The 23,136-nt window shown below is 35.8% G+C and overlaps 3 protein-coding genes across 4 annotated transcripts in view; 2 read left to right on the forward strand and 1 right to left on the reverse strand.

The window, feature by feature from the left end:
• LOC126918841 (neurotrimin-like) overlaps positions 1-14,239 on the reverse strand; it is a 66,372-nt gene extending 52,133 nt beyond the window's left edge. The window contains exon 1 of the mRNA XM_050727267.1: positions 13,944-14,239. Coding sequence (XP_050583224.1) covers positions 13,944-13,995 — 52 coding nt within the window. The 5' untranslated portion in view covers positions 13,996-14,239. The remainder of the gene's footprint in view (positions 1-13,943) is intronic.
• Positions 14,240-16,250: 2,011 nt separating this feature from the next.
• LOC126919049 (protein MIS12 homolog) lies at positions 16,251-18,007 on the forward strand. The gene is made up of 4 exons (XM_050727739.1): positions 16,251-16,498; positions 17,085-17,254; positions 17,347-17,484; positions 17,574-18,007. Exons 1-4 carry the CDS (start codon positions 16,411-16,413, stop codon positions 17,832-17,834), a joined length of 657 nt encoding a protein of 218 aa, XP_050583696.1. The 5' UTR covers positions 16,251-16,410; the 3' UTR covers positions 17,835-18,007.
• A 1,853-nt stretch (positions 18,008-19,860) lies between these two features.
• LOC126919036 (enhancer of mRNA-decapping protein 3) lies at positions 19,861-23,012 on the forward strand. Of its 2 annotated transcripts, none has more exons than XM_050727713.1 (6): positions 19,861-20,082; positions 20,287-20,457; positions 20,555-20,814; positions 20,889-21,025; positions 21,105-21,341; positions 21,414-23,012. In XM_050727713.1, exons 2-6 carry the CDS (start codon positions 20,300-20,302, stop codon positions 22,005-22,007), a joined length of 1,386 nt encoding a protein of 461 aa, XP_050583670.1. In that variant the 5' UTR covers positions 19,861-20,082; positions 20,287-20,299; the 3' UTR covers positions 22,008-23,012. The 2 variants fall into 2 exon arrangements, with proteins under 2 accessions (XP_050583670.1, XP_050583669.1); XM_050727712.1 differs by having other exon boundaries at positions 19,862-20,082; positions 20,283-20,457.
• The last annotated feature ends 124 nt before the right edge of the window (positions 23,013-23,136 follow it).

Below are 23,136 nucleotides of genomic sequence, written 5' to 3' on the forward strand. Positions count from 1 at the left end.
GTACCTCATTATTTCGGAACGCGATGAGAGACGAGCATACTTGACCCTACCTAACCTTTCTCAATTGCCACGCCATGAGATAATACAACACCCGTAAGCCCCTCTCTCTTTTCTATGGAACTTTTTAAGCACCCACGTGGGCGCGGAACAAGAAACGCGTATCTCTTTTCCGCGACTGTCGACTACGAAAATACGTCTTTATTCTGCTCGCGAAGACACGAACGTGCTCGAGGTTACTTCCGTGAGAAACAATCGCCTCGGACATGATCGATGATTAATCGCGCTGCAAAAAAGCGTGACAGTTTCGAGATTACACGCGTTTAACCGTACAAACAATCTCCCGAGACGTGATTAATTGCAGAAAAGCGAAACATGGTTTCCGGTGATGTTTGGAAATTAATCGCTCGATTCGTTCATCGTTGGTCGAGTAATTGGTCGTTTAAAATCGACGAAGAACGACTACAAAAACGATGATCGAAGAATATTGGAAAGCACGCATGTTGTAGCGTTCGGTTTGTTAGACGTCACCGAGAAAAGAGCCAGTCGCGGGTCGAGAGCCAGACTACTCTCTCTCAACCCGACGAGCAAGAAAACCGTATCATCGTCTCGCCTAATAACGGTTCTAGCGTCAAAGCAGCGTCTAGCGTTGCTTCGTGATTTCAAAGGCTGCACAAGCAGGCACAGACTCTGGTGGCGTAGCAATCGTGAAAGCCTGCGTCGAGGGAGCACAGGGGAGAGAAGACGGCGAGATGAAAGGGTACTGCGGTGCAGCAATTGCGCGTACGTTTCTACCAGTTGACCTATTCAACTCTTTATTAGATGGCAACGCCGAATTCTAAACGGCACCCACACCGCGCTGCCTCCACGAAATCACACGTATTTTCGGAGCAACCAGCTACGCCTCTCGAGTCCTTTTTAGACGCAGCAGACTATACTATTTCGCCACTAGCTAAAATTTTACCAGAACATATCGACGTGCAGTGTTTCCACACGAAAGAATACTCGATTGTATTGTATGAAACGTGATAATTGACATAGATTATAAAGGAAGTCGGTCAAGATTTGTATTTACGTAAGATAATTCAAGATATAATGTAAAAAATTTATTTGACGTGAAATTACGAAGAGAAGGTGATCGATGCTTACAATCTGACGATTTAAAATCGTCGTAGAATAATTTTCGACGGGTATAGAATTGAATAACAAGCGCGGAAGAGAATTTAATAATAGAAATAGCTAAATGCGTGTAACAGGTGTATCGAAAAAAATAGAAATATTTAGTATAGACTTTTAAATATAGTATAGACTTTTCACGATCCAAAATGCCGAAACATTTCGTAAAGATTTCTTGAAAATTCTTAAGATACAGTTTTTATTCCATCGTAATATTTGTAGACGGACGTGTATCTATTGGAGATTTGAAAGGGAAATTACTAGGAAACGAGTTAGAAAGCTCGCAAGTCTCTAAGAGATACGGCCTTCAACAAGTGCGCTTAATCGAGGACACCGACATTGTCATCATGGAAAAAGTGGAACGTTTTATGTAAACGAACCCAAGGTCCCGAGTCGTAACCAAGCGCATTAGTCGAGATAACGAGGAATATGTATAACACAAGAATCGTCGTATAAACCTCTAAACGTTGCCGATCTAACCAGAGAACGATGGAGGTCGCGACGCGATGGTCTTCTTGCCACCATTTACTTAACGCGTGTATACACTGTATTCGTTTTACGGTAAACGATTGAAATTTCATCGCTTGATTCAAAGTAAACTCGGTGGATAACTTCTAATACCTGGGGACGGTCATTGGCAGACACAATGAACCAGTAGCATATGGGATAAAGGCTGACAAGCGTTGCGCGTTTCAACCTGATGTACGCGAGATCCTTTGGCCGGTGTTAGAAGTCCACCGACTAAATGAGTATCTAGGAAAACTTTTTACGAAGAAAGAGAAACAGTCAAGGCGGCGTTCTCTCCACTCTAATCCGATGTAATTAAGACCACAGTGGCCTCAAGAGCGGCTCGACCGCTTGTGTTTTAACGTTTGGAGCATGACTTTTTAATTTACGCCGATGAGATAATGAATCTTTATGGCCGACGATATAAGTATGAAAGTTTTCGCGGAACGTTTGAGATTCTAGAGGAAGTGACTTTGAGCTTCGTGGCTAGTAACTTGGAACTAATGGCGCCAACGATCGAAATCATTTTCAGAGAGAATTTGATGAAAATATCCGAGAGTTATTATAGCTTGTCGAAAAGCAATGGAACCGGAATTTTAACATTGTTAAACAACCAATATTTTCTTTCGAACGTAGCGTGTGGGAAATTAATTGGAATCATAGGATTTCAACGTGGCCCCTACGATAATAGTAATCATTAATGCGAATTGAACGAAGCTATTCGAGAGTTATCGTACTAGGTTGCTTGAAAGCATAATTACAACACAGACAGACTGACATATATGTACATGTATTTTACTTCGAATATAGCAGCTGGGAATTGAATTCGAATCGGCTCTTTAATATGCATGCGAATCTTTATGCAGAAATAATTAACGTATGGATAAGGCTACTCGAATGTTACGTTAATGTCAAGGACGTGAAAGGTTATTTCGTGCATGACAATATACGGATACTGTTCTATGGTTAGGAAACTTTATGGTTAGTTGGTTGTTGCACGACGATTTCGAACCACTTGTCTAGTCCAAGCACTCGTTGAAGTGTCTCGAACACGAGTAGTCTAAAACTGTTGGAATTAATCTATCTCGTTCGAAAATAACGTAACAACCTCGTTTCGGGAGTAGATTAAAAAAGAATAAAATACGATTGCTCTCGAGAGTTATATCATGCGAAACACGTGTATTCAGATATAACTGTAAATCCTGATTAACGAACAATGATAAAAGAAAATATCGTTTCGCGACAATGGTCGGGAGGTATTACGTTTCGAGATTCAGGATAAAATATGATGGAAACGATTTCAACGTATTAGGTGCTGACACGAGTTCATGCGACTCTCGAGCGATAAGGCAAACACGGTATTCACAGATAATTTCATCCGTTAACCCCGTTAGATCGGTTCATTTATTTTCATCTGTTTTCATCTGCCGTCAGAAACGTGGAACGAGAGACGAAATAGTTGGGACGAGGAAGGACCGACCGGCGAATAAGACACTCCAATTAATTGTAATTGTGTCCCCTTCATCGATCTTCGCGTCTCTCGATAACAAGTGTCCACGCGCTGCGATATTCGTTTAACGTTGCCAGAAAGAACGAGTAATTACTTTCCCTGCGCCCTTTTTTTTCTCCAATAGCCTATCGAAAATGATAAAATATCCGTGTCAACGTTGTATATAAATATACTCATCGCCATTATCCCTGTTCTTTTCCATTTTTCTTCTTTTTCTTTTCAATATTTCAAATGACGCATAAATCCGGTTATCGGCGAGAGTAATATACATATCGCTAATTACACGAACCGTTCGACCGATATCTCGGTAATAACGCCGCGCTCCGTCTTATCGTCAACAGACGTTCGTAACGAACACGACAGAACCGGGACAAATCATTACGAGCGTTCCGCGAACGCGAGTTCTCGCGAACGCTGGCCACGGCAGTGGATTTCTTCGATAACTAACCAGCCGAGCTTAACTCTGAATGGATCCGTTGCGTTCAAAGAGACACGCGTTTGAATCATAGGTTCGCTCGGATGACAAACGGCCAAACGAAGACCGAGCCTCCACACGCGCATATAAAACGAGGAAGAGAAGGAAGAGCGACGAGGAAGGTCGATATCGATGGGAAGGCTTAAACGCAAACCGTCTCCTAATTAAAATAAAAACACGGCATTTGTATTCTGGCGAAAGAAGAAACGGGACAGAAATAGAAGAGGAAGAGACAGAGAGACGTATCATTAGTAGTCTAACGACTTCACTGGTGACTGGCATGCCTTTTCCTCGCCAGTGAAAATCATGCTGGAGAACTGAACGACCTATGATGCGTTTACCGCTCCTTTTTATTCATCCTTTGTTCTTATTTTTATTCCTCCTTTTCTTCTTCTTTATTCTTACGTGTGTCTCGAACCGGGTTATAGTCCCGAATGAGCCATTCTTTCGTTTACACGAAAGCAAAAGGGATAAGATAAAAAGGCTATACAGTGGGATCGAGTAACTCGCTCTCTCCATCGAACTGGTCTCGGGCGTAGAAAAGGAGATAGATGATTCGAAGGGTATCCGAACCGACGCGACGTCTGAGCGCGACGAAGCTTTTGTAGCGGTCGAAGAATGAATTTGTCAACGTCCGTTTCTTTGAAATGCTTTGATGCAAATAGACTCTCGGCCGACAAAAGAATATAACGCGCAGGAAAATAGAAAACTCTAGGTGGTTCCGCTGATAAAGAGGAATAGCTTTCGGTGCCCGTGTCAAGAACGCGAGATTATGCAATCGAATTCTCGATCTCGATGATTATCGAGCGTGTAAAGCTTTCACGTAACGTTCTGCGGACCGATAGCGGTGAACGTTAATATAATGTACGAAGTTCTAACAGCGATTAGTATCTAAAATCGTGTTTCCTGTCGTGCTTTTCACCAGTTTCTGGAGAAACTGTTCTGGCGTTTAATTTGCCATTTAGGTCCTATCAAACTTGCAATGTTTCGACGCTTGTTTATCGAAATTTAAAAGTCGCGAATCTTGAATATCTAAATCCGAATATTTTACGTTTCTTAATTTTCAATTTAGAAAACTCAAGTTTCGAAATCTACTTCGTCAATTATATAGATTGCTAGCGTCAGATGATCGACCCACGCAGTCCCAAATCTTTTTGGTCCAAAGTCACAGTCGGCCATTAGTCGTTAACCTTGAATTATTTAGAAGGAATTTTATGCAATTAATTGCATAAAAAGCGCGATATCATATCGTATCGCTAAATTGTGCGAGGTACAGGAAAACCAGAAATGGAATACCATCACGAACAACCGATTTGACCTTTGTTCCGCCTTAGGCACTCGTACGTAATTCCTTGCGATCAATCGCAAAGTCTCGACCATCCATTCGTCCATATAAGTCCCTCTATCGAACTTGATCTACTACTTTCGAATAATCCTTTCGTCCATTACTTTCTTACACTTAAACGAACAATACAGGAAAAGAATACGTTCGAGCCTAGTTCACCATGTAGAGCAAACATTTACTGAATCCAACTGGACTATCCACAGATGGTAAAAGTTTCACCTTTGCCTCGGAATAACGGTACTAGAATCACAATATCCGTACTATCCAAAGCAACTGCCTGCCCAACCTTATTTCCAACTATTATCTCTTGTTATTTTAACTCTTTGATTGTGTAATAAAATGACGACGAACTCGGAATATCTCTTTATCTTTGACGACGTACTATAAATTTTAAAACTTTTGTAAAAAAAAAAAAAAAAAATAGGTAGTACAATATCTTGCGCAGTATTTTTTTTTTCCTTCTGTTTACTTACCGTGTTTTAATCGAATTCTACTGCCAAAGCGTGTTAAAACATTATCAAATAAAGAAGCCTGTGCGATTGATCGAACGCGACAAATCATCCTTCTTATCCGAGTTGTTACGCTAAAAGTGTCTGGTGACTCATTATAAACGATCACAGTCGACTACATAAACCAATAGAGAAAAATATTTAAACAACTTTCGCTCAAGCAGTAATCCTGTACTCGCGCAGAACCAGTCCTCTTAAATCGATGCGTGTTCGCATCCTTGCGATAACGTTACGATCAACCAGTTATTATCAAAAACTAACAAACTGCCACTTAACATTGATAGATTACAGAAGTACGCAGAACGGTTTTCTTTTTTTTTTTTTTTTTTTTTTTTTTTGTTTTATACTCTCGCGTATGATTATCCTCCTTTAGCGTTTTATTCACGTGAGACGAGCAGAATGTAGACTAAGCAAGATAAAGTACAGAGGGACGTTATCGCAGCTGGGACCGGTAAACCAAAATAAAACCTGCATCACTGTTTCGCATACCATTAGCTAATCCCTATTTATAAAATATTATGTTCACTCAAGTATGTACACGTGTGTATATCACGATCTAGGCTAGAATGAAAGAGATGATGAAGTAGGAAGAGAGAAAGAAAAGGAGAGAGATAGTTGTTCACATATGCGTAGCACGCGTAAAGCATACGTGGATGGTTAAAACGGCACGCATGAACGAAAGTATAGCGACTAAAAATACCCGAAACGGTCGAGATAAGTTCCAAGTCCTAAAACCGATGGCGTCTGGTGGGCGGTTTATTAATGGAGTCGGATTACTAGAAATCAAAATTACCGTAGGCGTAAACCCTGCGCGGGTGTACGCGGTCGATCACCAAAATCGTGGGCCAAAGGATTTGGAAACCTTGTCGCGGTTAGGACGAAAATCGTAGGTTCTTTTGTGTCAACGTCTAATTTAATAATTACTGATTTATGGATACCGATATATATATATATATATATTATTATTCGGTAATATTCGTAGATAATGAAAAGATAGATGAAAAGATAGATTCGATAGATAATGAAAAGTATTGGATAATTAAACGTTCGAACGAGATGCATCAGGACCACGCCTGCTCGCATCAGGCTAATCGTAGAATATGCGATTGAATTCCATCCGATAAGTTCGCATTCTGTTATAGCGTATCGCGTTGCTCTTATTAGAACCTTTACTTTCGCGTCTTTTATATCTGTGGATGATACAAAAACTTTGTAAATTGTAAAGAGGATAATATTCTCTCGAAGAGATAAAATTTTTTTTCTATTCACAGAACAAGAAACTTCTGCTTAAGGTACTCATAAAATATCCAAATCTACTTAATCAGAGTTTGATTGTACTTGAAAGTACCACTTATACTTCTTAAACTACTTATGACGTATCTTAACGAGGTTCGAGTCTTCTTAAAATATTATTCTTCCTTTCAGAGTCCTCGTGAGGTATACGAAACTTGCCAGTCAACGATGTTCATGGTATTCTTAATCTCATCTTTAGCCAACAGAACTGCAGAAACAATATTTAGCATTTTCTAAATAGAAAGAAATCACGATCGCACCATTTTTCGATGAGATTTCTGCACTTTTTAATGATCCTTAACATTTGTACGTTACACAATTTCTCGATCAATAAGTTATGCAAACTTTATCAAGGAAATAGTAGATAAAAAGAAATAAAAAAAGACATATCATTGCGATATCAAAACACGAATACGTCGTCGTATATCCGAAATCTATTCTTACATAATTTTGCAACATCAACGGCATACGTTTTTCCGATATTCGCAACGTAGTTTATTTGAACGATCTTGATCTCGTTTATCATTCAACCTTTCTCTCTTTAGTGCTTGCAAATAAACCGATGCTCGTAAATCCTCTGTCGAGACGGACTACTCTTCAACGGGTCCGGCCTATTAAAATTCCAGGACAACAGCTGAATAGAGGATGTTAATGGACCTCGGTTTCATCCCCTTTTACAGTTTCAACGAATCTACTTAGAATGATAATAAATACAGTCGCTTGTGAGCCAACCTTCAGCGACCCATACTCAGAACCCTTTGGAACATCCCCAGGTTCTTATTCTCGTGAGATTTTACGCGTGCTTGAAAACAATTCACGATAATTGAAACGATCGTATACACGACGGAAAACAAGGTTGTATCACCCCACCTGTTAACCGTATTCATAATTCTTAATAAATAATTTTCAAGAGAAAACTTGCTTGAGAAGATTCGTAGGCGAACATTGTTTCAGAGTCGCGGGTTTTAATTCGAAATTTAATTTCAGACGTTAGTATAAATTACAAAACTTTTAGTTCTTTTCAATTTCGAATAAAAGAATTATAAAATAATTATATTGTATATAATTATAATATATATATATATATTATAATCTGCGATTCGTAGAAATGGTCAAAAAGAAATTGCAATTTATAGGCTGCGAATGCAGTAAAAAGTAAAATCTAACAACATGTAACATTGCGATCGACCCGATAGATCAAAAAGTAGACGAAACAGCCGGCGTGTCTGCGAAAATTCCAACTATAGCTGTTTAAATTGGCGTAACAGCAGGTAGGTCGATATAGGCGAGGTATTCGACGATAAATAAAACGGAAGGATTGAAAAGAGCCCGGCTTCTAGATCTCGGATCGAGCCGAAGAATTACGAGGCACAGATCCACCGACGTTCGCTCTAAATACGAATTGGGAACGCCGAAATCGTGCCTCGGACTATACTACGTTTCTGCTCTGAAATAAACGCGAGATCATCGACATCCGACAACGTAGAGGTATTAAAATAATCACGTTTCTTTGGAATTCATATATCCGATGATTTATCGTCGATGCTTCGTTGCAACAATTACCAAGAATAACTGAACAATCTGCGGTTACTCGGAATAATTAAACGATCCGTGCTCGAAATAGACGAAGACATTTTCGCAGAAATAATATAAAATTATATCGTGACTACGTTTGAATTTGTAGAGGGAAAGATACGTTGCATAAGAATAACGGAAATTTCGTAAAATTCCGATTATCTGGTGGTTGGCTGATTGGTTAAGAAGTCAAGGACTATTACGGGACAAGATTCTGGTTATCTGATGTCGCAACAGGATGTTCCTTTAACGATTTGTCCATGTGCTTTCCCTCGTTCCGACAAATCTGTCCGGACGAGGTCGTAATCGACGATTAATCATTCGCTAATTTTGCCGCTGAACCACGTCGTACTTAAGAGCGCGTTTAACGAGCGGAAAGATAAGATTCTTATGTAAATATGTAGCGCAAGAACAGTGTTATCGTGTCTCTTTATTCAAGAGCTGGGAAAAAAGCATGGCGGATGCCTCGTTTCCGACGATTTCTCGTTGCGCAACGCGAAACGGAATCGATCTAATTTTAAACGAAAACAACGAAACCTTGAATGCATAATTCCAACGTTCGGTTCCGTAGCGACTTGTAAGGTCTACCAATACGTACGTATACGCCAGCTTAGCGAAACGTTAAAGAAAATATTGAAAGCATCGATGGAAAGATAGAGGTGAGAACGTATAACATTGGGAGCGTTTTCTAGGTAAAAAATTCCTCGCCCGGGACGTGTCTGCGCTTTGGTCTACCAGCTGAAATCACGAAACCTTCTTTTCCGTGAAAAAAGGCACGACAATCTGGCGTCAAGGTATCGCGTTCCTCTCGGCTACGTGAGTGGGCGATGCAGGTATACCGATTAATACTTGTTGGTCTTTTTCGCTTCCTCTCTCGTTAGATCTTGGAAAATCCTGACAAACTACTGAGAAACTTCTGAGAAACTGCCGAGAAACTTGGAAGGTCTTTTCTCGAAAAACTCGTCGGCCAAAAGCGTTTTCTCATGCGGGTTGACCTTTCTTGCATCGCACCTCTCCCATCGTTGGTCCAATAAAGCTCAATTAGTTAATTACTCGGATAAACCCGGATCAACGTGACGCAATCTTTGATAAGAGTTCATGTGCCACTTACACGAACATCACTGACCCTGTTAGTTTCCGATGATCGCGTATTTAAATCGGCGCTAGTATACAAGATTTAAGGAAACTAAGATACGCGTATCTTGACCCGTGTACACGGACGTAGCTGGTCAATGTTTTTTTCCCCTTCGTTGCGTATAGGTTATTACAGTTCTAAGCAAATAAACTCCGACTACTACAAATCATTCTCGACGGTTTTCTCTCCCTGAATTACGAAATTACACCTTTCGTGAGGTATACGCAGTCTGGAATTCGAGAATTACAAAACACGCTCGTTAGCATCAGGAAGAAGAAGAGATGGACTTTGTCGAGCAACCTTATCGCGTCTTTCATACGATTTGTATTAATTGTACGCTTTCAGTTCAATCGCATGCTAAGAAAAAAGGAAATACAAGGAAACGATTATCCTTGCAACATCTCGTAGGTGTAGGAGATTACGCAACGAAAACAAATGTTTTTCTTTTTTTATTAGGTATAGAGAAAAACGGAAGAGAAAAACTAAGAACTTGGAATAATACAGTAGGAACGAGCAAGTAATATATAGTACGGCTGCATTATAATCAACGCATTACTAACACGGTCACGTATAATGGCAAACTGTTGAAGTATAACTGACAATGAGTAATTTCACCGTGACACGAGCTACCAACTGGTACACGATTTTCCACGATAATTTCTATCGTTATCTAACCACGATCGCTGATGATACACGTGCGAAGAAACACGCGTTTCTTCAATTTCAAGCTGTTGTTGGCTCGGTTCGTGGGTATACGATAAAAGGGAAAACCTCAAACGCCACCGTCAGATTTCTCCACAGTCGTGTATACAGACAATGTCCGGACGGTATTTTAAAATACTGTAGCAAACATTATCGACGCTTATCTTGAGGACCATTGAACTCTGATTTTATCAAGAAAGGATTTCTACGTGTTACGCGTCGAACGTTTCGACGAGTATTAGAAAAAACGAAAGAAAAAAGATAGGAAAGAATAGAAAAAGTAGAACATCATTGATGGAATATATAGGTATTTTCTTTATAACAGTTTAGTGGTATTTAATTTGGTAATATTGTTTGAGAGCATGTCGTCAGATCGTTCTCGTAAAATAAGCTTGAATAGCAGATAACTGCAATTCTAACTCACGACGATGATTTCGGATTTAATGAATCCAGATCGACTTAATGAATCGATTCTTTAAACTGGTTCATCTTACCTACAATAATAAGACTGAGAGGTACATCCGTAGTTATTTATACGAATATAACACTGTAACAATTACACATTCTCAAAGAGATAAATGACTGTACAAAATGCAAGTACCTATAACGTTCGATCTGTTAAAATATTTAAATTAGATTTATCGTTATGATATCATACATTTAAATTTTCTCACCGATTATTGATTCGCGATGAATTAAATTCACTACTTAAATATTTAAGTTATTAAAATGAAGACTCCATTTCTCCCAGGATTACCCTATATTATTTGATATCAATGTCTCGACCGGACATTCCAAGTAGAACCTCCGTATCTTATCCTTCTGTTTGAAATCTACGTCACGTACGAAACGAGTTGGTCCGAGAACTTCTTATTGGAGGATAAAAAGAAGCCGCTCCTATTATTAAGGAATAAATGGAACATCCTTCGAGAGATTGGTAGACCATCTTTTCGACCGTGAGCGAGTTACCAGAAATCTGTGAATGCCACGCTGGACACGGGGCAACCGGCAACCGTCTCTCCAACATCCTACTATCCTGACCATCTGCCTCCGGTCATTCTCCTACCTGAAACTTGTGTTCACCTGGCGTCCCTCCCACCTACCCCCCGTGATACTTTCGTTTATCTTATTTTTCGGGCCATTCAGCAACCTCTCTGCCAACTACTACCACCGGTTCTTTGGGGATCAAAAGAGGCTACTGCATTCGCAAGATACCGGACCCTCTCCCGCATATTTTTCTCAATGGAATTTGCCAACAGCTGGACAATTCCACGCAAGAAACAGACCTCCACGCTCGTCGATCTTTGCGGACTTATGCGAAACGATCCCTAATTACGAGCTAGCACAGCGATATTCTTATCTGAATGGTTTCTCTAGTTCGGTGTTCGCTAGATGTACATGAAACGCTGTAAGAAACATATACTGTGTGAAATAATCTGGAGCACCGATGGTAAAAATGGTAAGTTTTCAGGTCTAAAAATGAGACACTCTACTGACCGTAAAAATTGAAACACATGTTCGTTACATGTACCGAAGAAACTAACAAATTTTACTTTATTTGGTATTCCACATTGAAAGAAAGAAAATAAAAAGCAGCGGAAGCATTCGCTCCGCATCAAGTATCAGCTATAGTTTCCCCACAAAAATTTTATTTTACCTATAACTTTCTCAAATGAGGAATTTTGTCGCTAAAAGTGCTTTTACATTATCAGTTTGAGTAGCAATACGTTTTAATGCTTGAATTGGTCTTTTTAATTAAAGTTTAGTTCTAATTATAACTTTGTGAAATTATCGATTCTGTCGCTTGTACCACTATTCGTCGATTAGTCGAGATCGTTGGTTTTAACAAGTTCATTACTTGTTTCAATGGTATTCAATACTCGGACATCGCAAAGTGAACTATGTTGTTCCTATAGTAAACTCCATTTCTCGCGCGTTCGCCATGTAAATAAATGCATGCCAATCGAGCGTTAAATGTACACGCTCGAATATGCACAGGAATGTAGTTTACGCGGAATGTTAATGAAACAATTAACTAACGTTTGCTGGCAAGCCTGGCCCTGGAATCGGGGGATAATTTCAACGTTACGAATCCCAGATGTTCGAAAGAGTGAAACACGCCGTGACTATTTATCGTACAAGGATTTATTACTCTTCCGAACGTTAGTTCCTTAGAATCCGAATACGTATAGATATTTGGTTGCCAACGCTATAGAGAGCTTGTTCGTTAAGTGAAAAAGCTCGAACTCGTCAGACGCTCTATCTACTCAAGAAGCTTATTTCAAACGTGCTGAAAATCCCATCGCTAGAATAGAATATCTGATGTTGTTAATATATAAAACATTTACAATCTAACATCTCGTGTGATCAGCTATACCATTGTATAGCAAAGGTCGTGTATATTTTAATAGAAAAGAGAGAGCGTCTAATCTGAAGAGTCGTTTTAACCAGTACCGTCACACGTGATCTATAATAAGATACTTGTTATTGAAAGCCCTTTCTAAAATTTAGTGTTGCAATAACGTATGATTAGATTTAATTGGCGTTTAATATTATCCAGTTAAATTATTAAGTAAAAATAATTATCAATTGATAAATATCTCAAATTGGTTTTAATGTTGAAAGATTGGGCATCTTATGCGATAATGTGCATTTTATCAATATTCCATTAATATCATATAATAACTTTGAATTAATATTCTATCTCCTAGGACGAAATAAATGATATACCTTTACAATTAAACTTATCACATAGGATGTATGCTTAATAGTGGCTACCAATTATCATCGCAGATTGTCTGTTACGATAACCATACATTACATGCATTTTTTACAAAACGCCCAATCGTATTATTATTCTGCCATAAGTATCTTAAGTATATAAACGTCTCCAATTGATATTTCTTCTCACGTGGCAATTTATTTCAATATTGCACAGCTGGTTGTAGGTAGTGAATTAAATTGGACCGCGTGGTGAACAACGTATGGACGAAATTAGATTGCAAAGGTCTTCTTATCGCGTGTTTCATACATTCGACCATCGAATTATAGAACTATGAAACAGCAAACAGGCCGACGCGAAGTATCAAAGTACTCGACATCGTCAACATCGCAAATTGAAAGTGGACGCAATTACCGGTTTATCGAGCAACGGGCGTGCTTCTGGCTAAACTGGCGCACAAGGAAGAGTAATTAAGCTTTTTTAAGATACAGTAATTGTTCCTTCCGCAACGAACGATCACTCGACCGATGCTCGTCCATGCTGCCCCGCAATGGTAACTATTGTTGCAATTGCTTATACGGAGCGGACGGTGAGGTAACTGTTAGTTAGCCGTGATGCATGCGAAATTATCATGCGCGTCGTCTCGACCCTAGAACTTTAAGGTCTCCTAGCACGATCTACTCAGCACCCACGCCAACGCGTACACTCTGTTCGCCAGGCGTTAAATCTAGATTTAATTAACTTAATGGAATCCTTGAATAGACGCAGAAGACGCGTGTTCGCCGCGTGAAACAACAAGGACGAGCATGACTTCACTCGAGTTTTAAAATAAAAAGACTTTTTCATGAATGTGTACATAATGTATGCCATTGGTCAAATTTAAATATTCGTCCCGGTGAATTGGAACAACCAGGATTAATTTATCCTTAAAAAGTTGGTCGCATTAGTTAACGATGCCCTTCTGAAATAAAAATAAAAAAAGATGAGGAAAACTCACCCTGCACGGCAAAGAGTATCACCAACAGACTAACAAATCGCAATGGTAACATGTTTTCCCCTCTTTGTTTCGAAAACACTGTCAATAAGCGACACAATTGGCACTAAAGTCGTCGTTTGGCTTGAAACTTAATTTTCGACTTGAAAAACGTACGTATACGAGAGGACGATATTTTTTTTCGCAAGGATGATCGTTCAACAACTGAATAAAGAACCGAACGTATCCACCGATACGAGGTGGATACCGAATACAAACTGAGAGAACGAGCGCGCGTGGTATCCGAAGAGCGGCGACGGAATCGGGCCCCCGGCTTTTTACAGGGACCTGCGCCGACCGGTTGCGCACTCAGCGTCGTACAAACTCGACACGCGCCTCAACTCCTATAGGAATAAACTTACACGCCTACGATGTATATCTGTGTACGTGCTTTGTGGAAGCGCGCGCCTATACAAAACTGAGTATGTATTCAATGGCGCAATGTTGAGTGAACATTGCGTAAAATTTGTTTTTATTTTATTTATAACAAACGATAACGTGTACGATCAAGAAATTGACCGGCATGTCACCGCCGCCATATAGAATATACAGCAGATAGGAATGATTTCCCCCAAAGAAAATTGAAAGAAGAAATTGTGTCGATCTAAAAATACTAAAAAGGCGCCGGGTATACACGTATGTTCTTTATCTTCCTTCCTCGTCGCTGATATTTTTCAGAACAATTTCAAGTCACATCGCGCGTAAGGTTTCGTATCAGTTGATAAGAAACACAGATATGTTTCAATTTGAAATTTAAATTTGAATTTTAAATGCCAAAAGTTATATAGGGTGAGAGAACAGGAAGCGCATCTATATTTTATAGGAAATCGCGACTGAGCATAAATCAATGTGCGCAGAAAGATAAAAGCAAGAATACGTATCGAATATCGAATTTATCTGTGTACGGAGTTCCGAACGCATAAAGTATCGGCTCACACGCACGTATATGTACGCGCGTGAGAAGCATGTATTTGCACGTTACTTTCGTCGAGCGCTTACCTCTTTCGATTCATCCATTCACTTCGTCATTGTGCATAAGACGAATGGCAAAGAGCATTCACTTCTTCGCATTCCTTTTTTATCTCTAAACGAATTAAAAAATTATATTAGGTATCGATCGATATATTAATCAAATAATATCAGTGTATATAGTTACTTCTATACGTTGACTCATCTCGTCTAAAGAGAATTATCGTTATACCGAATTTGGTAATTCCTTTATAGAAATGAAACTAACTTGCATGTAAATTCATAGAAAGACCACCGTAGTCATTGCGGTTACGAGAGTGAACGTAAAAATAATTCCGAATAACGTTGCATGAATTATTAACCAAATGACTCATACCAGTACAAAAAATTGCGATGATGTCATTTGTAAGATATATTTACATACACATATGTATGATTTGAGCTTAAGCGTGTAAATACAAATTAGTCAATAATTTGTAATGATTAATATTTTTTTCGTGAAATTATTAAAGGATTAATGATATTCCTAAAAATAAAAGTGTAAATATTTTAATAATTTTTACACGTGACTATATTCATTTTCATGATTTAGTCATATATATTTCACGTAAAACTCTAAAGAGATCTTCGGCAACGGGAAAAAACATTTGAATTTTAAATTGTTGATAACACGATAGAAAAAGAAAATATTTAAACTTTATATCCACTACCCTTGAGTAGACGGCTAACACGTTTCATTTCCCTTTCCCGTGATAATAAACAAAGCCCTTATTTTACCTCACACGACAACTATCTCTCTGGGTACATACCTCATGGAAGCGTACCTGTAAACTTATATCATAACTTTGATACTTAAGTTTTATTTCTAATGTTATTTTTTGCATTTATTTGTCTAACTTTCAAAATTCATGTAATGAAAGATATTGGTTTACTTCGTGCGCATTACAAGGTATCCTACAACAATATTTTATTTTTCTCAAGTTCCCAGTGCAGCCATCTCGCGACGATATTGCGAAGCTGGAACATAGAAGATTTATGTAATGACCCGCGATACGGGTTGTCAAGTGTATAAAAAAAACAAATTTAATATCTCGTAATAAGGAAATATTTTTGTCGTGATTGTGGATACGTTAATGTAAATAGAAAAATACATATAAAAGAGTAATCATAAACATATTCCGGTGTAACCGGAACCGTGGATTTTCATTGGCAAAGGATGATGTCTGATTGGTTGATTTTGAAACGGACTGAAGTCCCGCTAAGAAATCCGGATGCGTTGCCGAACGCGAAGGGACAAAGGACGCTGTCGTACGCAGGCAGATAGACGCCATGTTCATTTGTCAACGGACGTCAAGGTGTGATCATCGGAAAGAAGCACAGTTACTTCAGGAAAAAGTATCAAGATAGTATAATAGTGGTTTCATTGAAAAACTATTACAAGTTAACGTGTATTTAGAACGATATGGCGTCCTCGGAATTACAAAAACGCAAGCTGGAAGAATACGAAATGCAGCTGTTTAGCTTTCATTCAAGAGCCGTGTACGCTACTTGTAAGGCGCCGCCGTTTTCAGTTTCTCTTGAATGTTTTTCAGATTTTACAGCATTCTGATTGTGTACAACCGCATGTTCCAATCGTTGGACGGGTGCACTCTGGTATCATGTAGATTTGATCATGACTAGAGTCACACTCGTCCATTGCTTGGAATACTTTCACCGGCCCCTACGGACGAAGTTAATCATAAAGACGACTAACGCTTCACTTTTTTTCTTTTCTCTCGTTTCTTCTCTTATTCTTTTCGCTTCTTTCTCCTTCTCATCTCTCACGCTTCAAAATCAGAGAGCAAACAAATAAAAATTGACCTTGAGCCGATATACGTATCAAATTCCAGTTACATTTTTTTAATTTTGCTTTGTATTAATTTTGTTTCATTCAAATGTCTGAATAAAGTGTAAAAAATATATATAATAAATGATTTAATACAAATAATTATATTATATATTTAACAAGTATTTTAATTTATTTCTGTTAACAGTAATTTTTAGAGTTCATAGATTTCTAGTATTATTTAGTAATGCAGTAAGAAGATTGATAAAGTATAAATGTAGAAGTATTTTCAATTGCTTTTTTTTTTGTAGTGAAAAGTATTGTAAGTGAAAGGATTCTTAGCACAATTGAGAAGATGTGTCAAACAATTGAAAAAACATACAAATTAAATTCTGAGAATTTAACAGTACTTAAGGCAAATCAAAAGAATTTAGAGACAGCATATTTTAAAGGAGCAATGCCACATTTAGAAAATATTGAGGTAATTACATTGACCAGAGGTATATCGACAAAATATTTCTTCTAGTACATGTAAAGAAGTATGTATATATCACATATAACTCTTTTGTTTAGAATATTGTAAATAAATATGTTGCTGTTCCAAGTAATGTTTTATTGGAAGAGGACAAGTACCAAAGGATACAGTATAGTGACACAGAATTTGAGAATATAAATCAAAGATTAGAAGATTTACAGCAAAGAGCAAAAAATGTATGTATCGAGTATTTTTTAAATATAATATAAATTTTATGCTATTATAGAGATAATAAGTAAAGTCCAACTTCCTATGAACGTTATAGGCTACTATTTTGAATACTGTATTGAAAGAAGAGCTACAGATTTTAGACCAATTTCCAATTTCTGAAGAAAGTGTAAATAAGATGTGTAATGTAGTAGAAAATCTGGCATGCTCCGACATAGATGAAAATATATATCAGTTATTGGAAGATTATAAACAATTTTCTACAAGTCTGTTTGATACAACACAAATTACAACAAAAATAAAGTACAACACAGTAGATAATCTTAAATGCAAAGAATTTAATTTAAGTACTTTATGAATCGAAGCAATGGTAACAATATAAAAGTTAACTATTTGTCCTAGATGTTTCATGTAGAACAAAATCATGTAAATAATATTTAAGTAGATAAATTGATATTCTATAAATTTTATACTTGTATATTTTGTACTTTTTAAAATATTTTTATAAATAAATTGACATAACTTTTTAAATTAGTTATATACCTATCATATCATTACACGAAAATGTTTGTAAGAAAGAGGATTAAAAAATTAGTCCTGTAATAAAATCAAGAATTCACAGCACTTGAACAAACATCTACCAAAAGTGTTGGATTCTTTTATATTGGAACAAGGTATTTACCTTTCATACATTACTTTCATTTGATATATTTATTACGATTAATCTAAGATACAAATTTCAAATTATCTGCTAGCAGCTAAGAGAATACAGAACATAACGGAAGTATAATATAATAAGAATTAGCATAATTAGATAAACAAAATATGCGTCATAAACGAATAAAGCATAGCTTAAAATTAGCAAGTTGCAACATAAAAAATATAACTTTTCTTTATAATATTTTGTGCGATATCGTGATAATTTCAGTTAACAAAAATATACAAGATAATTAGAAATTCAGAAAAATTTAATAATTATAGGTACGCCGTTTCGTTAATCTGCCGTTGACTCGTTTCACTTCCAGCGTAAGGTCGATTACACCTACACCCTATACCCTACACCTTATAGCCCTACACTTTATACGGTGATGGCTCCCTTCTTCTTAGGCATACGAAGAAGGAATATACTACATCAACCAACAACCTACAGTTAGGCTTGTTTCACATAAGCAATGGGAGTCCCATGACGGCCATGACTGTCATGACGCACAACGAGACAGGAATCTTTTTTGTCTTCACTGTGGGTTCTTATTCTTACATGTTCGTGTATAAACTGGCATTCCCGGTTTTAACGTAGCTTCTTCCTTCCTGCTGGTAGTCGTATATTCAGTACCTATGTATTCGTGTAGAAAAGACTAAAGTACACTAAAGCGTAACGCTTTCCCTCTTAAAACATTCCGAGGCACTTTAAAGTAAAGATATTCGCTTCGGCGCTTAACAAAGATTTATACCAACATCATTCCACGATCCATTGAATATAATAGAACAAAGTAAAATGTGCTATTATAATTTTTTATTTCATTAAATAATTATGGGAGAGTAATAAAATTATTAAATATTGGTATATCTTATATATTAGAGGTTTTTCTCTAAAATAATAATTTTTATTATTTTTAACCATCAGAAATATAAGTAAAATGTTTAGGCAAAAACCATATATAACGATGCATAGTTATTTTAGAAACAAAATAAAATATTTGGAAGATGTAAAAAAAAACATTTTTGAAATATTGTGTTATATACATATATAATATAATCTTTATTTATATTCTGCGAATATTATACTATAATATATTAAAATAAAATATAAAACATGCCGTATTTGTATTGATAATTATAGATAAATTTAGTATTGTAAACTTTTATTTAATCTTGAATTAAATATTAACTTGAATTGATATTAAAAATTAAGTAATAAAATGAACATTACGCACTTTTAAATAATTTATTTACCTGTTGAATATGTGCTACATTTTAAATGAAGATACAAAGGCCAAAGATACAATGTATCAATCACAATTTGATTGATGCTACCACAAAAATGCAAAGTTATATTAGTACGTAATTATCTACATACTAAATGATGAAGAACATCAGAATGCATGTTACGAATATCTTTGTCGGATGTTAAAGAATGTCACAGAACAACAACCAATAACTTTAATGTACCACTTAAATTTTTCAGTAATAATTTTTCGTTTTATTTTATACATTATCTTCTGTAAACTTTTTTATATTTGAATAAAATTCATGCTTATTTTTTTCATGAAATATTTGCTATGCAATAACGTAAACAATAGTTTAAATATTTGAAAATCTCTAGTATTTTTTTTTAGTGAAAAATCGATCACAAGAGGAACGAACCAATAGTATCGAGGTATGTTTCGTTTTCATATAGCGCGTTGTAGATTCTTACGAATGGTGTGGGGTTAGAGTAGGAGTAGTATGAAAATATACGGAAATTATGTCCGGTATTCCACGTTAATGAATGTATTGTCATATGTTTGATACTTTTAAACATAAAAATAATAATAGAATTTTAAATTAACCGTAATCATTGTTAACCGAATAATAAAAATATATTTAGATTTAATCATCTATATTAGGTTTGTATAATTTTTGTTTTCATACTTGTTTTTGTAAAAATTCCGATTTTCTTGAACTTTTAATCGTCTAATTCATAAAATATTTATTGTTGTTACTATGTTAAGATATTTCTATAATCATTATTCACATAAAACAATTAGTTTCATTCAAATAAGACCTCATAGAGGATGTATGATTTTTATAAGTCTGTTATGTGTAGCTAGATTGATAATCAGGATGTCAGAACAATTCGTGGGTTGTACAGTTTCTGTAAAGTGTATCGAAGAAGTTGGAACTTATCAAGGACAAATAGTGGATTTAAATAAGGATTGCGTAATACTTTCAAAAGCTTTTTGTAACGGAGTTCCTCATAGTTCACCTATAGTTATATTATGGTATCGTTTAGTGATCAGAATTTGATCGATTTCCTTATAAATAAGAACATTAAATAAAGCACGCAGAATTAATCACAGATTGTTTTTTAATTTTTAGTGCGAAGGATATAGTGAATGTAGAGTTTATATCAATTAATAATATAGGACTCGATAGTAGTGATACAAGTGATAATAATCAAGCACAGAATAATATAACTGTAAAGAGACCTATTGCCAAAAGAGCTGGTAGATCATTTTCCGAAAGTGTTTCATCTTCTGTTCAATCCACATCATCACAAACACAAACTAATTTTAAGAAACCAAATAATAATTCTCAATCCACAATAGAACAACCTGCAAATGGAAAAATTCCATTAGGTATAATAGTGAAGAATTTTAACTTTTCTTATAATAAATAAATGTGAAGCATTTTTGATAATTTGCTTTTTCAGCTGACTCTATTGATAAACCAATACAAAAAAAATTAAGTAGTAAACAAAGAAATGAGCACACATTTGGTACGCCAATTGATCAATCCTTAAGTCAAGACTTTGATTTTGAAAAGAATTTAGCCCTATTTGATAAAGAGGTATGTTTCTTTCTCTTTATAGTTTCATTACATAGCACATTATTAACATAGTATTAAAAGTAATGTACACTTTTTACAGGCTGTGTGGCAAAAAATAAATTCTTTGAAATCTAAGAAACAAAAGCAAGTAAACTATAGGCACGATGAAAATATTATTGTTTCTGAACGTGCAGATATTAGACAGATACTGGTACCTAGTGCTGGTGAAATAGAATATGTAACAGACAATGGTTTAATAATTCCTAGTATAACACTTAACCTTCATCGTCAATTAATAGGAGCAGCAGATAGATTGGGTATTAGTTGGGAGCGTAGAGTATGTACAATTAGTTAATATAAGAAAGAGGCTTACAATATTTTTGTGTAATAAAACTAATACTAAAATTAGGTGGAACTTCTTGGTCGTGCTGGTACAGAAATTATATTGCAACTGTTAGGAGGAAGCCATCGACTTAATCCAAATAATGCACACCAGTGGCCAACGATTATTGCACTTTGTGGACCTCATCGTTCTGGCGCTGCAGGTGTTAATTGTGCTAGACAGTTATCTAGTCACGGCATTAAGACAATAGTGTTTGTAGAAAATTCCGAAGATGTTTTTCTCCTACAAGAATTGTCTTTGTACAAGTTAACAGGAAACAAGGTAGAAACTAAATTTAAAAACTTGCCATCAGTGGTGGATTTGATACTTGTAGCACTTTGTGACGAGAACTCACCAAGAATGATTACGCCTATAGCAAAATGGGCAAATAATAATAGGGCGCCTATTTTAGCCATTGAACCACCAGCCACAGGTACACCTGGTATTCTTAGTAAATGTAGCCTGCTTGGTGGATTACCATTATCTCATAGTGTTGACAATGGCAAATTATATTTATGTAATCTTGCATTGCCAAACGAAGTATATGCGGATGTTGGTATAACATATAGGTCTCCTTTTGGACCAAAGTTTGTCATTCCTTTGCATTCCAATAATTCTTAGCAAATTTATAAAAAGGATGTTGTTTCTCATAAGATGTTATAATTTAGTATAATTTTACTTTTATGCCTTGCTAATAAAAGTTTATACTTAAATCGCGAAGATATTGTCAGAAATTAATGATAAAGATCATGTATGATGTAGCATTTAATGTTTGTGTAGGAACAATTATAATTTGGTGTGCAAAGCCAATTGTGTGTAATTGTTCTTTTAAATGTGTAAGTATACAGTGTATACAAGAAACGAACATATAAATGATAAATATACAGTGTTTGGTTTTGTAAGTTACATAAAAAAAAATAAATGCTTTTAAATAAAAAATAAATTCAATTAAATCTAGTATATAAATTTTTAAATGTTATAAAGCATAAAAACTACAAATACTACTTGTATTTGATACATTTTAACAAGTATGTCATTTCGTACTATAAATATATAATAAGTACATAATACTATAAGTATATGGTATTCCTGTTACAAAAAAATATAATCGTACAAATTTTTTTATACATATGTGACTCATTTTTATTTATAACATTGGAACAAAAATTACTACTGATCATATTTAGATGAATTTATCCCCCAAATTTGACATGAAGAGATCGTCTATTAGTAGAGAGATGAAATTTTCTTTATACATATTTTTCATAACTTGTGATAGATATATTATTATAAAAATTTGTAAAATATTTATTTACAAATTGTTTATAACGAATCATAAAGTTTGAATATGAGACAATTTACATGTCTTCTATAATATTCGGATTCCCTTTTAGCTCTTATTTATTTTTGTAAAGTTAAGCATGGGTTAAAAAGTATTTTTATCGCTGCAACAAAATATACTTCGGTTATGACATGTCCGTGTTTACTGAACAATGTATGAAATATGGTAGCATAATTCAAGTAATGAGTTGTAATAGAATGATTGTATAAGATTTACTTTACTCATAGGTAGCTTAAGTAAGTTATTTATATCATACATGTAAATATATATTTATATATTTTGAACATTAGTCTTGGCATTTAATATGGTAGTAAATTCTATAAATAATACCAATGTCATTTTTTTTTAAATTACTTGCACAGAAAGCTTTAAGTAGACTTAAAAATATAATGTAGAAAGAAAAATATA

This window comes from Bombus affinis, chromosome 7, assembly GCF_024516045.1.
Source record: "Bombus affinis isolate iyBomAffi1 chromosome 7, iyBomAffi1.2, whole genome shotgun sequence".
NCBI classification, from domain to species: Eukaryota; Metazoa; Arthropoda; class Insecta; order Hymenoptera; family Apidae; genus Bombus; species Bombus affinis.

Coding starts and splice junctions, on each gene's coding strand:
- LOC126919049 (XM_050727739.1), top strand. CDS start 16,411: ATGGCGTCCTCGGAATTACAAAAACGCAAGCTGGAAGAATACGAAATG. Junction 16,499..17,084: donor AAGAGCCGTGTACGCTACTT/GTAAGGCGCCGC, acceptor TTTTTTTTGTAG/TGAAAAGTATTGTAAGTGAA. Junction 17,485..17,573: donor TACAGCAAAGAGCAAAAAAT/GTATGTATCGAG, acceptor TGAACGTTATAG/GCTACTATTTTGAATACTGT.
- LOC126919036 (XM_050727713.1), top strand. CDS start 20,300: ATGTCAGAACAATTCGTGGGTTGTACAGTTTCTGTAAAGTGTATCGAA. Junction 21,026..21,104: donor TAGCCCTATTTGATAAAGAG/GTATGTTTCTTT, acceptor CACTTTTTACAG/GCTGTGTGGCAAAAAATAAA. Junction 21,342..21,413: donor GTATTAGTTGGGAGCGTAGA/GTATGTACAATT, acceptor TACTAAAATTAG/GTGGAACTTCTTGGTCGTGC.